The sequence below is a fragment of the Triticum urartu genome, chromosome 4A, assembly GCF_056163025.1.
Source record: "Triticum urartu cultivar PI428250 chromosome 4A, HENAU_Tu73, whole genome shotgun sequence".
Lineage (NCBI taxonomy): Eukaryota > Viridiplantae > Streptophyta > Magnoliopsida > Poales > Poaceae > Triticum > Triticum urartu.
The window spans coordinates 578,188,340-578,201,259 of NC_141876.1; the positions used below are offsets into that span (position 1 = coordinate 578,188,340).

A 12,920-nucleotide genomic window follows, 5' to 3' on the forward strand; every position below is an offset into this window, starting at 1 on the left:
ACGCTATCTATTTTCAAAGCTCTTCATGGAAGTGAAGCATTGCAGCAGTTAATGATTGAACAACTTCATGGCTTATTAGACATCCAGGAAGATAACTATATGGCTCAATCCTCTATAGCACCATGCTCCCTAATTTTTAAGGCCTCACATTCAATTGAGGTCTCCAATTTAAAATTGGGTCACTTGATTTTGACTGTGTCAACAATTTCTCAAGGAGTTCTCTAATGCAATTCTTTTAATTTACTATGCTCCTTAATTTTGAAGCTCTCCCGTTCAATTAAGATATTCAATTTTAGAATTGGTTCACATTTTGACTGGATCAACGATTTCTCAAATCAAACGGCAGCAACCGGAATATAAAAACATATCAATCCCGAGCAACCTCTCATAACCTAGAAAAAATAAGCGCCAACATGTGATACTATAGCGCCAATATAGTACATGCAGTAACCGACGTAGAAAATTTCCCCATACAATTATGGATTGATTAGCAGATAACACAGAAACACACCGCGAAAGGCCCACCAAAACACCACATTTATAAGTAAAAAAGAAAACACACTCCATCTCGCCCACTCGCCAAACCAAATATTGCCTCAGTTCCAAAATATAAGCTGTATTCATGTTTTCAAAAGTCAAAATTCTTTAACTTTGACCAAGTTGAGAGCCAAAATTATCGACTCCCACAATACTAATTATATAAAGTATGAAAAATTGATTTCATGATGAATCTAATGATACCGATTTGATATTATGGATACCGATTTGATATTATGGATACCGATATATTTCTCTACAAATTCGGTCAAAACTTAAAGAGGTTTGACTTCTCAAAAAACTAATCACCGTAAAGTTTAAAACAGAGGGAGTACCAAAATATGAAAACCCAACAACATCAATGGCGCAGCAAAGCGCGCCCAACCCTTCTAGTATAGGTGAATAACTAAGCAAAATAAACAGGCCATCTTGTACTTTGCAGCAAATGTTCAAGCATGCAAATCTGTAAATGCATAGGCATTGGAGTAGTATCCTGAAACAGAATAAAAACAACTTATTTACAACTCTCGGATTTGATATATCACCCCTGTGAAGAACAGACATCACCACTGTAAGAAACAAACACTGCGGATCTTATCAAACAGCTTTTGGAAATGTACACCGATGTTCGAGAACAGTATAGTTAAAGCTTCTAAACTAAAGATTGTGACATTTTTTCTTCAATAAAGAAACAACAATCCCGCTGTAAGTTGTCAGAACACAGAACAATTGGGCCAAGGAACTTCCAACAAATAATAAAACCATCTACAGTGGCAAGCGCAGGCTTTACTCCTATCCTAACTCTGCAATGTTGAGCAAGATTTTACCTCTGCGGTTTGCACCTCATCCTATGCCGGGTAAAGTCCGAAACATACTTATATATCTTGCTACACCCCGGCGTCCTGCATTTATAGGGCTTTTCCCCTGTATGAACTTGGAAATGATCAGCCAGAGCCCATGTCCACTTGAAAGCCATACTGCAACCTTCCCACGGACACTTGTAAGGTGTCTCCTCGTTGTGAATGCTCTGGTGGCGTCTCAGATACTTGTGGGATCTAAAATGTTTGCCACATGACTTGATCGTGCACATGTTCTTCTTGTGGACAGAAAGTTCGGCTCTTTTCTTGAATGTCATGTGGCAGTAGTCAATGTCACATTCAAATCGTCCCTTCCTCTTTTTACCCTTGCTTGAGGCTGAATTGTCCACAAGACCTCTCTTTATGTCGGCGAGTTTAATGTCTGCAGATTCAGCGTTTGACATCGTACTCTCACAAGGAACAGTTATGTCAAATGTCGCCTTTTCCTCACACTGACCATAGATGTCACCATCACCCATTTCAAGTTGGTCTGTCTTTGTTTCTTCCATATCCAGCTTTCTTTTACCTCTGCGCCTGGCATAACATATGACATCAGTTCTCCCTGATTGACCAACACTTCTAACAACTACGCCTGATGCACATGAAACACTGGGTGCATCATCCTGTGGTATTACTTCATCAAAAGCTAGACTCTTGTCCGTAACAGGACAAGTGCTCATGGCATTCACAGAACAAACATCTCCCCTGTCGTCTCTAGAAGGTTGCACTTTGGTGGCAACAGACTCTCCTGCATTTTCAATCTGCACATTGGCACTATCCAAATCACAGTCAAGAGTTTCTGGCTCATTTAAAGCAGCATCACTATCTCCACTACAAGCAGAAGCTTGGCCAGTAACTTCTGGTTCTGAAGCAGCATCGGTAGCAATAGAAACCCCCCGTGTAATTTCCAATTCGGTAGATTCATTTATAAGAGAAGGTCGACCTGTATCTTCTGGTTCTATGGAAACTTCAGTGTCGAGGTTAGCACCTCCTGTAACTCCTGTCTCAGTGACAAGAGAAACTCTTCCTATAAGTCCAGGATGAGTTGTAGCTTCAGTAACAAGTGAACCTAACAGTACTGAATCCATTTCAGCAGTAGATTCATTCGCAAAAGAAGGTCCAATTTTAATTTCCGGTTCTGCAGTGCCTTCATTGTCAAGGGGAGCTCCAGTTGTAACTTCCAACGCGGTGACTACGTCTGCTGCCTCAGCTGCAGGTTCACTCACAAGTGAACCTGCCTCTGAAACCTCTCGCTCAGTAGCAGCTCCATTAGCAAGAGAAACTCTTTCTGGTAGTCCTGGATGAGTTGCAGCTTCAGTAACAAGGGAACCTGAGTGTACAAAATCCATTTCAGCAGCAGATTCATTGGCAGGAGAAGCTTCCATTTTAGTATCTGGCTCTGCAACACCTTTGTTGTCGAAGGAAGCTACAGTTGTAACTCTAAGAGCGGCGACTACATCTGCAGCCTCAGTTGCAGTTTTAGCAGCACATTCATTGACAGGAGAAGCTCCCATTTTAATATCTGGCTCTGCAACACCTTGGTTGTCGAGGGGAGCTCCTGGTGTGGTGACTAAATCTGCTGCCTCAGTTGCAGCTTCAGAAGCAGATTCGTCGACAGGAGAAGCACCCATTTTAATATCTTGCTCTGCGTCACCTTTGTTGTCAAGGGGAGCTCCAGTTGTAACTTCTGACCTGATGGCTACGTCTGCTGCCTCAGTTGCAGCTTCGGAAGCAGATTTATGGATGGTAGGAGCTCCCATTTCAGTATCTGGATCTGCAACGCCTTTGTTGTCAAGGGGAGCCCCGGTTGTAATTCCCGATGAGGTGGCTACATCTGCTGCCTCAGTTGCAGCTTCACTCACAAGACAAAGTCCCCCTGAAACTTCTGTCTCAGCAACAGCTTCATCGGCGAGAGAAGCTCCACTTATAACCTCTGGCCCAGCGATCGATCCACTCACAAGGGAAACTCCCACTGAAACGTCTCGCTCCCCAGCAGCTTCATCAGCGAGAGAAACTCCACTCATAACTTCTGTCTCAGTGATCGATCCACTCACAAGAGAAGCTCCCCCGATAACCTCCGGGTCAGTGACAGAGCCATTCACAAGAGGAGTTGCCACTCCAACCTCCTGCTCAGCAGTAGCTTCATCAACAACATGGACTCCTTCCATTACTACCGGCTCAGTAGCAGCTTCGCTGACCAGAGTAGTCTCCCCCATAGATTCTGGCCTCACAGAACCTTTAATCACAGAGTGCTCATGGCCCACCTCACATTCTTGAGCTGGAATCATTTGTCAAACACCAAGAGAACAAATATTTCAAACATTAGTAGCAAGCCAATCATTTTTTGAATAAAAAGCCAAGCATTTTTGTTTGGAGAATAGAAGAAGCTACACGTTTTTAAGCACTGAAGTGACCGAAAAAAACAGTAGTAGGGTGTGGCAGCGTAGAAGGCACGCACCTTCAAGGACGGGAGGTTGCTGAGGTAGGCGGGCGCGGTGGTCCTGGTCGCCCTTGAGCAGCTCGCCCTCCGGCTCCAGGCCGGCAATGTGCCCCTTGTGCTTAACCCCGTCCGGAGCAACCTGCGATTCCGCGGAACGCACAAGCGAGCGTGAGGACCGGACCCCCGTTCCAGCCGAGCCAAAATCGCCGCTTTCCCCAGAGGGCAGGCAGGGCGATGTAATGCGGATGGGGGAGGGGGAGGGGGGAGTGGGTACCTGCGGGTCGGAGCCGCGGGTGAGCTCGCAGATGGCGCAGTCGTCGGCGGCGGCGTGGAGCCAGGGCGCGGGCTGCGGCGGGGGCGCGGCGGGGGCCGAGGAGGCGAGCAGGCGCGCGGCGTAGCGCCGGATGCGCATGGCGGTGGCCGGGGGCGGGGGCGGGGGCGGGGGCGAGACGGCGGGGCGGAGGGGTGGGGAATTTTGGGGGGAGCAGCACCGCGTGGGGAGGGGGAGGGGAAGGGGGGAGGGAATTTTCTGGTGGCGTGGCGTGGTGTGGTGCGGTGGCTCCTCCTCTCGGGCCCGAGCTCCTGCTTGCTGTGGGGGGTGGGGGGTGGGGGGTGGGGGCTGGGCTCGCTCTCACCGCGGCGTCAGCTAGGGTTGCTGCCGTGACCCGACCAAATTGACGGGGCGCCGTCTGCCTCCTCCAGTGGGTCTGGTGTGGGTGCGGGTGGCCTCCGCGGAGAACGAAGTGCTCTTCTCCTCCTTGGTCCTCTTGGGAAGCCCAACCGCCGTCAAAACCGGGTGCCGCTGAAATTACTCGTAAATTTTTATGTGGAAAGGCGGAAGCCCTGCCCATTTGATTACGGAAATGCTAAAAATCTGACGTCGAATTTTTAAGCATGGCAAATCGAATATTGTTTATATGGCAAATTGCGTGTTTCGAACATGCTAGCTGAGCATTGCGCCAAAACATGATCGCAACCCTTTTCATCGGGAATCAGGACGCGACATATGGTCCCTCGTTTCGCAAGAGGCGGTGGGCGGAAGATCGGGATCCGGCACATAGCCGGTGTGATGGCCTCAAAACGGCCCAGCAAACGAAGCGCATTTCGCTTCGACTATGACCCTAGGCCAGACGAGACTACCTGCTAAGTTTAAGCATATAAATAAGCGGAGGACAAGAAGCTTACAAGGATTCTGTTGTGGAATTGTCACGGCAGATGTCCTAGTGTGAGGACTTAGTCGTGAGGCCAACGCATCTATGTGGTAACTTGAGAGGGGTTGAGCGGAATCGAGAGATGCAACACAAGACAAGGGTTTAGGCAGCTTCGGACCCCCAGGAAACATCATCCGGTAACAACCCTACGTGCTGTTTGTGGCTATGTCTTATTATCATCACGAGGGAGTCGTCGTAAACCGGCTCTCCTAGTTATGTCTAGCCCTAAAGATCCTCTCCCTCTTGGGGTGCCCTGCCCCTCCTTATATAAGTTGAAGGGGCGGGTTACATGAGAAGTCCCAGTAGAACTAGGATTAGTCTATCTTCTATTACAAGCCAGATACAAGTCCGGGTCTTGATTTCTTGTAAGGGAAATATTCCTCACGCCTTTCCTCTTTAAGCCGGCCCACCATATCATGAGCCGGTCTTTTAGGCATTAGGCCTTGTCATCCATCTGAAACACTCGCCGGGTCACCAATGAGTCTTCAGGCTCGTGAGTCGTCACACCAGTGAACCGCCAGACACGTGAGTCGCCAATCCTCTGGCGGGTCACCAATGAAACGACAAGTCCGGCCGGGTCATACCGCGAGGTATATCCCCGACATTAGCCCCCAGTTTAATTTGGATTTATCCATGTTAAACTGATCCTGTAAATAAAACTCAAAAACAAATTTAACAGGTTGTGCTCCGGGTTAAATATTCTTGTAAGCCGGCACCTGAACATCCTTAAGTCCTTATCATTTCCTTCTTCTAGAAAATCCGGGTGAATAGACCAGCTTCATAATCAATTTGCTTGTAGAAGAAAATATTGTAAATAAAGAATCCATTTGAGTCGGCCTTCAATGCTCTGACTTGACAAAATATTGGTCTTCAAATATTCAACTGATATTCAGCCGGCTTGAAGATGTAGAACTTGCCGGTTTATGATTACCAACATTGCCAGGTTATAAAAACTGATGATTCTGTGTCACATCCCTAGTTCTGGTATGATCCTAGGCTTGCTTTGTGCATTATGTTTAAATTTCAAATGAAATTGAAATGGGGATGTTTCAAACCCTAGCACCAAAGCAAATTCAAATAGGTTTAAATTAAAAATGGAATTTCAGTGAACCCAAAATGCTTTTCAAAAATGTTCATGGTCTTTGGGAAAATGTTGGAAACAACAACCAGGGGTGATGCACATTTTTACTAGACATTTTGGATTTTTGAATGAACCCATATGTATTTGAATTGGAGCTGTTTAAAATAATATAAATATTTTAGAGGCACCAAAAATGTTGGAATTTGGTGAGGGCCTCTGGTATATTATAACTAGTGGTCACAAGGAATCTCAACATTTTTATATTTGTGCTGGTATTTATTTTTAAGTCAAAAACAAATGTCAGAAATAGAAAAGAAAACAAAAAAGGGAAAACACTTACCTGAGGCCTGGCTTACCTGGCACCCCCAGCCGACCCAGCAGAGGCCCAGCCCACTGGCCACTGCCAGTCACCACTTACCTCCCGCCAGGAGGACGCCGAGTGCGTGGCCGACGCACGCCGGCGCACGCCCGGCCACCTCCTGCTTGCCGCCTCCCTCTAGACGCCCCTGGAGACGCCACGCAGCCTCCCCGACCCCCTCTCACTCTCCCCCGTGCTTCTCCTCTCCTCTGTCACCCTCTCTCGCACGCACCCGAGCGCAGCCGACGCCACTGCTCGCCGTTGCCGCGGCCACTGCCTCCCCCTCGTCCCTCCGTCGTGTCCACGCGCTCCGCCGCTGTGGGCTACGCCTCCTCGACGAGACGCACGGCGCCGGAAGCCCCTAGACGCTGCAAGCACCGCCGTTCCCCTAGTCGGCCACCGAAGATCCTCGGCGTCGATTCGCTGCCCACCGGCCGTCCCCGCGGCTGCCGAGTCCTCCGTTAGCCTCGCTGTGAGCTCCTCTGCCGTTTCCCTCTCTCACCATGCTCTGTTGCGCCGTGTACCCGCCTTTTCCACCCCGGCCGAAGCCATCGCCGCCGCCGCCCCTCGCCGTCGTGGCCACAGCTGCCGCAGCTCGCAGCCGAGCTCGCCGTTGCACTCAGTGCACTCTGGCGAGTCGAGCGGACCCGCTCGCAGCTCCTGCTGTGCCCCAAAACACCCCGCACGCACCTGGCCGAACTCCGGCCGCCGCACTCGTCGTCGCCGGCGCCACTCCGGCCGCTCCCCGGCCGCGCCACCACCACGGCTGGATGCGGACGAGCGTCCGCACCCCGTAGCTGCACTTCGCGTGCCAAATAGCCCCCTGTAGGCACTTGCCGGCGGCTAAACGCCGGCGGCCGCTGACCTTTGACTGGCGTGGGTTGACCCCCATAGCCCAGTTTGACCTCCCCCTCTCTCTCACTGACTTACGGGCCCCGCCCGACTAATTACTTTAGTTAGCTTTAATTAACTAGCTAGATTAGCTACTACGGTCACTGACTAGTGGGCCCTGCCCAGTTAGTTAGGACTAACTAACTTAGTTAGTTGACTGGGTCACTGACCAGTGGGACCCACTAGTCAGGTTTGACCTGGTCAGCCCCGTTGACTCGCTTACGTCATGCTGACGTAGAGCTGACGCAATAATTGATTTCTGGAATTATTTTAACTCAGGAAATTCCAGAATATTGCCTAAACTTCAAAAAATCATAGAAATTCAACTGTAGCTCAGAATGAAATAAATTATATATGAAAAATTATCAGAAAATGCAAGGAATCCATTTATGCCAGTTACATGCATGAAAAACCAACTTATACATGCTGTATAAGTGAAAACATAATATGGGCGTTTTAAATGCTTCATTTTGAATTGCATTTGAATCTTTGATTCAAATGGGCTTCAACCAACTTGGTAGCATCTTGCATTAGCCCTAACACTAGCATTTGCACATGTCATGTTCATGCATCATTTTGTTGCATTTGTTTATGAGTTGATCACCGACACCGTTTCTTCTCGATAGGTTCCACTCCGGAAGGTGTTCCCGAGTACCTGTCAGAGCAGCCGTACCCCTTCGTCATTCTATCAGGCAAGCAACCCCCCTTGAGCATTTCGATAAATCCCACTCTCTCGCTCCTGCTCCTTATACTGCATTAGGACAACAACGATTCAAACTGCTACTTTCTGCTGCGGTAATTGAAACCATTCCTCTGCATGACCTGTCATTGCCATAGTAAATAGTTGAAACCCACTAGCATGAGTAGGAGTTGCTTGAGCCTTGATGTGCCTGCTCATCCATGCTTGTTTTTCTTTATGCCAGCTATGCTTAGAGTTGTGTCAGGTCTGATTCATCGGGAATGAATCGGAGTGGTGAACATGTCCTACCGATAAAGGCTAAGTGTGTGAACACGTTTGGTAAAGGTAGCGATGAGAGGCTATGTAGGAGTACATGGTGGGTTGTCTCATTGGAACCGTCCCTGAGCACTGAGTTCTGTGTATGTTATCCAAGGCCAGTTACTACCACACATTGGATTCCGGTTATCCGGCCCCTCTCGGCTTATTAATCCACTTGATCTCTGTCTAGGAGTTGCAACTAGTTTCTGGCATTTGTAGGTAGTGCTACTTGTCTACCAGGTGGTATCCGACGGGACGGGCTTGGGACAGACTAGGCACCGTGGCACGGTGTACCAAGTGGCACCCGGATGGTGGGCTTGGGAACCCTGCACACATCGTTTGGGGCTGTGAGCGACACCCCGGCCGGATCTCCTTGCGGATGGAACCCGAATAGGCGATAAACCTGGATGAGAGATTTGTGTGGTTAGTCAGGTCGTGGCCGACACCCTCTCCCGGCTTCCGCTTGAAGGTTGCTGAGGTACATGACGTGTACAGGGCTATAAGTGGCGAGAGCGTGTGTAAAGAAGTACACCCCTGCAGGGTCAACATTATCTATTCGAATAGCCGTTTTCCTCGGATATGGAAACTTGGAGGACTTATGTAGTACATAGACAACTTGAAGTGGATACTCTAAAATCCGCAAGATAAGCGTGAGTGCTATGGATGGCCTTCTCGTAGGGAGACGGGAACGGATCCATAGTGGAGTATTGATATGGTGAATATGTGGACTCGTGTGCGTCTTCTCACCTCAAAGAAGTTTCTGATACTCGTAGTATAGGTTAGCCACTGAGTCAAAGCTGGCTTGCTGCTGTTAACTCCACCACCCCCCCTTGTTGATAATGTTGCATATGTAGATAGTTCTGATGTAAGACTTGCTGAGTACCTTTGTACTCACATTTGCTTATTTATGTTTTGCAGTTGGTTACACTAGTGACTTCGACGAGTAGCAATGCTAAAAATCTGACGTCGGATTTTTAAGCATGGCAAATTGAATATTTTTTATATGGCAAATTACGCGTTTCAAGCATGCCAGCTGAGCATCGCGCCAAAACATGCTCGCAGCCCTTCTCATCGGGAATCAGGACGCGGCATATGGTCCCTTGTTTCGCAAGAGGCGGTGGGCGGAAGATCGGGATCTGACACATAGCCGGTGTGATGGCCTCAGAACGACCCAGCAAACGAAGCGCATTTCGCTTCGATCATGACCCCAGGCCAGACGAGACTACCCGCTGAGTTTAAGCATATAAATAAAGCGGAGGACAAGAAGCTTACAAGGATTCTGTCGTGGAATTGTCATGGCAGATGTCCTAGTGTGAGGACTTAGTCGTGAGGCCAACGCATCTGTGTGGTAGCTTGAGAGGGGTTGAGCGGAATCGAGAGATGCAACACAAGACAAGGGTTTAGACAGCTTCGGGCCCCGGGAAACATCATCCGGTAACAACCCTACGCGCCGTTTGTGGCTATGTCTTATTATCATCACGAGGGAGTCGCCGTAAACCGGCTCTCCTAGTTATGTCTAGCCCTAAAGATCCTCTCCCTCTTGGGGTGCCCTGCCCCTCCTTATATAAGTTGAAGAGACAGGTTACATGAGGAGTCCTAGTAGGACTAGGATTAGTCTATCTTCTATTACAAGCCAGATACAAGTCCGGGTCTTGATTTCTTGTAAGGGAAATATTCCTCACGCCTTTCCTCTTTAAGCCGGCCCACCATATCATGAGTCGGCCTTCTGGGCATTAGGCCTTGTCATCCATCTGAAACACCCGTCGGGTCACCAATGAGTCTTCAGGCTCGTGAGTCCTCACACCAGTGAACCGTCAGACACGTGAGTCGCCAATCCTCTGGCGGGTCACCAATGAAACGCCAAGTCTGGTTGGGACATATATCCGGTCGGGTCATACCGCGGGGTATATCCCCGACATTCGCCCCCAGTTTAATTTGGATTTATCCATGTTAAACTGATTCTGTAAACAAAACACAAAAACAAATTTAATAGGTTGTGCTCCGGGTTAAATATTCTTGTAAGCCGGCACCTGAACATCCTTAAGTCCATGTCATTTCCTTCTTCTAGAAAATCCGGGTGAATATACCAGCTTCATAATCAATTTGCTTGTAGAAGAAAATATTGTAAATAAAGAATCCATTTGATTCGACCTTCAATGCTCTGACTTGACAAAAATATTAGTCTTCAAATATTCAACTGATATTCAGCCGACTTGAAGATGTAGAACTTGCCGGTTTATGATTACCAACATTGCCAGGTTATAAAAACTGATGATTCCGGGTCATGACTGTTATAGGCACCGGGTCATGACTGTTGCCAACGCCGGTTCATGATTGTTGATGATGCCGGGTTATGATTGTTGCAGACACCGGGTCATAATGATTGGTGACGCCGGGTCAACCTGGTTTGCTCAAAACTGAGAATTTGAAAATATATCTCCCTTATATCCGTGTTACATGTAGCCCCCAAGTCTTGAGCAGAGCAAAGTGATGACTTAAGACTTACTTCAATATAAATAACCACTTTGAAGAAATCCATGTTGTTCATCTCAGTCGCTAGTAAAAAACTGAATATTCCATATATGTAGCCCCCAAGTGCCGGGTTGTCATGCTTTGCAGCAGCCTGGGACTTGTAATTGCCTTATACTCATGAAAACTTCAACCAGTGTAGCCCCCAAGGGTCGGATCATTATGCAATAATGAGCAGGGACTTTGTATGTATGATCATATAGATTTCAAGCAGCAATGTGTAGCCCCCAAGGGCCGGCTTAGTAAGATAATACTAAGTTGGGACTTTATATATACTTCATTGAATTTAACCCTCACCATGGGCTTGAACCCACGTCCATAAGGTTAAAAGCTTTATACTCTACCAACCGAGTAGTGGACCTTTCAATATAATGGATTAAGGCTTGTGTACCTTGAATTTTTGACAGGAGCAATTGGTAGCCCCCAAGGGCCGGCTCATTCTGATGTGACGAGTCAGGTCTTCAATAAGGCAAGTAAAAAATGACCTTGCATTAGCCCCAAGTGCTACGGTGCATGCTGACAGTGACATGGGACTTGCATATTTGATGTAATCTCAACTTGAATAATGTAGCCCCCAAGTGCCGGGTCGTAAGCCTGCAGCGACTCGGGACTATTCCTTTCATTGTAGAATGAATCATATCCAAATAATAGCCATTGCGCTGAAGCGACTTTTAAAACCTTAATCATAATACTGGTTATTGATAACCATAATAAAAATCTAGCCATGTTGGCTATTAAAGATTTGAATAATATAGCCTGGCCTGAAAAACCGATTCCTGCCGTATAAACCAGTATATCCATGCACATATGATGCATGATATGATGATGTAATGATGATGCAATGTATGATGCAATATATGATGATGTATGTGTATGATAACAGAATACTTCAATGAAACTAGCATGATAGCCACTGGAGTATCCTCGCTTTCTGTAAGCCGGCTCTCACATGACCCAATCGATGTTTTAACCTGGATAAGTTCAGATATGACTTATTGAGAGTACACGAGGTCGGAGTAGCATCAAGCAAACATGCAAGTTTAACCAAATTTCAATGAATGCGACTTAGTAGCCTGGATCTATCCTGACTATCTGTAAGCCATGCTCTCACATAACAGCCGGCGTTTTAACCTTAACAAGCTCATGATCTTTGGTGAATACACCGTAAAAGATTGATTGTTAAGAGTTCAGCGGGTCAATCAGGATTACCTGATGAAGAAGCAGCTGGTATACAGGTAGGATGACCCGGAAAGGTTATGTCCTCTTTGGTGAATACACCTATGTTTGAACAAGATAACCTGGAAACTTTGGTGAATACATCTGGTGTTCCAAGCCAGTCAAGAGGGTAGTAATGCTATGTTCTCTTTGGTGAATACACCTATGTTTGAACAGGAAGCCCCCAAGTGACATATTCGTGAGCTGTGCTTGCCGGGTACCTATGTTTGAGTTGTGTTGTGCATCCAACTCTCTTTGGTTCGTGTAATTTTTCTGAGAACTCGAACTTGCGAGAGATTAATTCTTTTAAACCGGAATTTCAAACCGGATATTGAAAGTTTCAAAGCTTTGTGAGAGACCAATTTACCTTGAACTGGATTTTAAACCGGAATTCTTCTTTTTAAGCCGGAAATTTTCTAACGGCCTTTAAACATTTGCTAATAAGGTAATAACCTCCGGGGCCGGGTTATTTTTCCCTCCAATGACCCCGAGTTCTTGAATTCACTGAAACCAGCCAATTCTGCCGAGTCATATTATTGTAGCCCATGAGTCTCAAGACGATTCAAGGAGTTGGCTTGAGATTCTTTATATTTGACTGTGATATAAACCGGCATGAATCATTCAACAACTCAGTGATATAATAGTCCCTTTTGTAGTAGACAACTTGTCCTGCATTAGAGAGCTTGCAAACCAGAGTAATTGTTCTTTTTAAAGAAAGCAATATGTAATATAAGAATGTACTGGATTGATTTCACCTGATATGTTAGGCCGGAAACTATTCACTGCGGAGTTGATAATCACTGA

General features: G+C 47.1%; 1 protein-coding gene across 1 annotated transcript; it reads right to left on the reverse strand.

The window, feature by feature from the left end:
- Positions 1-1,003: 1,003 nt before the first annotated feature.
- Positions 1,004-4,284, reverse strand: LOC125552918 (uncharacterized). The gene is made up of 3 exons (XM_048716642.2): positions 4,109-4,284; positions 3,853-3,973; positions 1,004-3,672 (listed from the first exon to the last, which is right to left on the reverse strand). Exons 1-3 carry the CDS (start codon positions 4,244-4,246, stop codon positions 1,361-1,363), a joined length of 2,571 nt encoding a protein of 856 aa, XP_048572599.2. The 5' UTR covers positions 4,247-4,284; the 3' UTR covers positions 1,004-1,360.
- Positions 4,285-12,920: the final 8,636 nt, after the last annotated feature.

Bases quoted from the DNA above. Each gene is read 5' to 3' on its own strand.
- LOC125552918 (XM_048716642.2), bottom strand. From the start codon at position 4,246: ATGCGCATCCGGCGCTACGCCGCGCGCCTGCTCGCCTCCTCGGCCCCC. The intron at 3,974-4,108 runs GTACCCACTCCC...GCGGAATCGCAG, and splicing joins CCCGCGGCTCCGACCCGCAG to GTTGCTCCGGACGGGGTTAA. The intron at 3,673-3,852 runs GTGCGTGCCTTC...AAATGATTCCAG, and splicing joins GCAACCTCCCGTCCTTGAAG to CTCAAGAATGTGAGGTGGGC.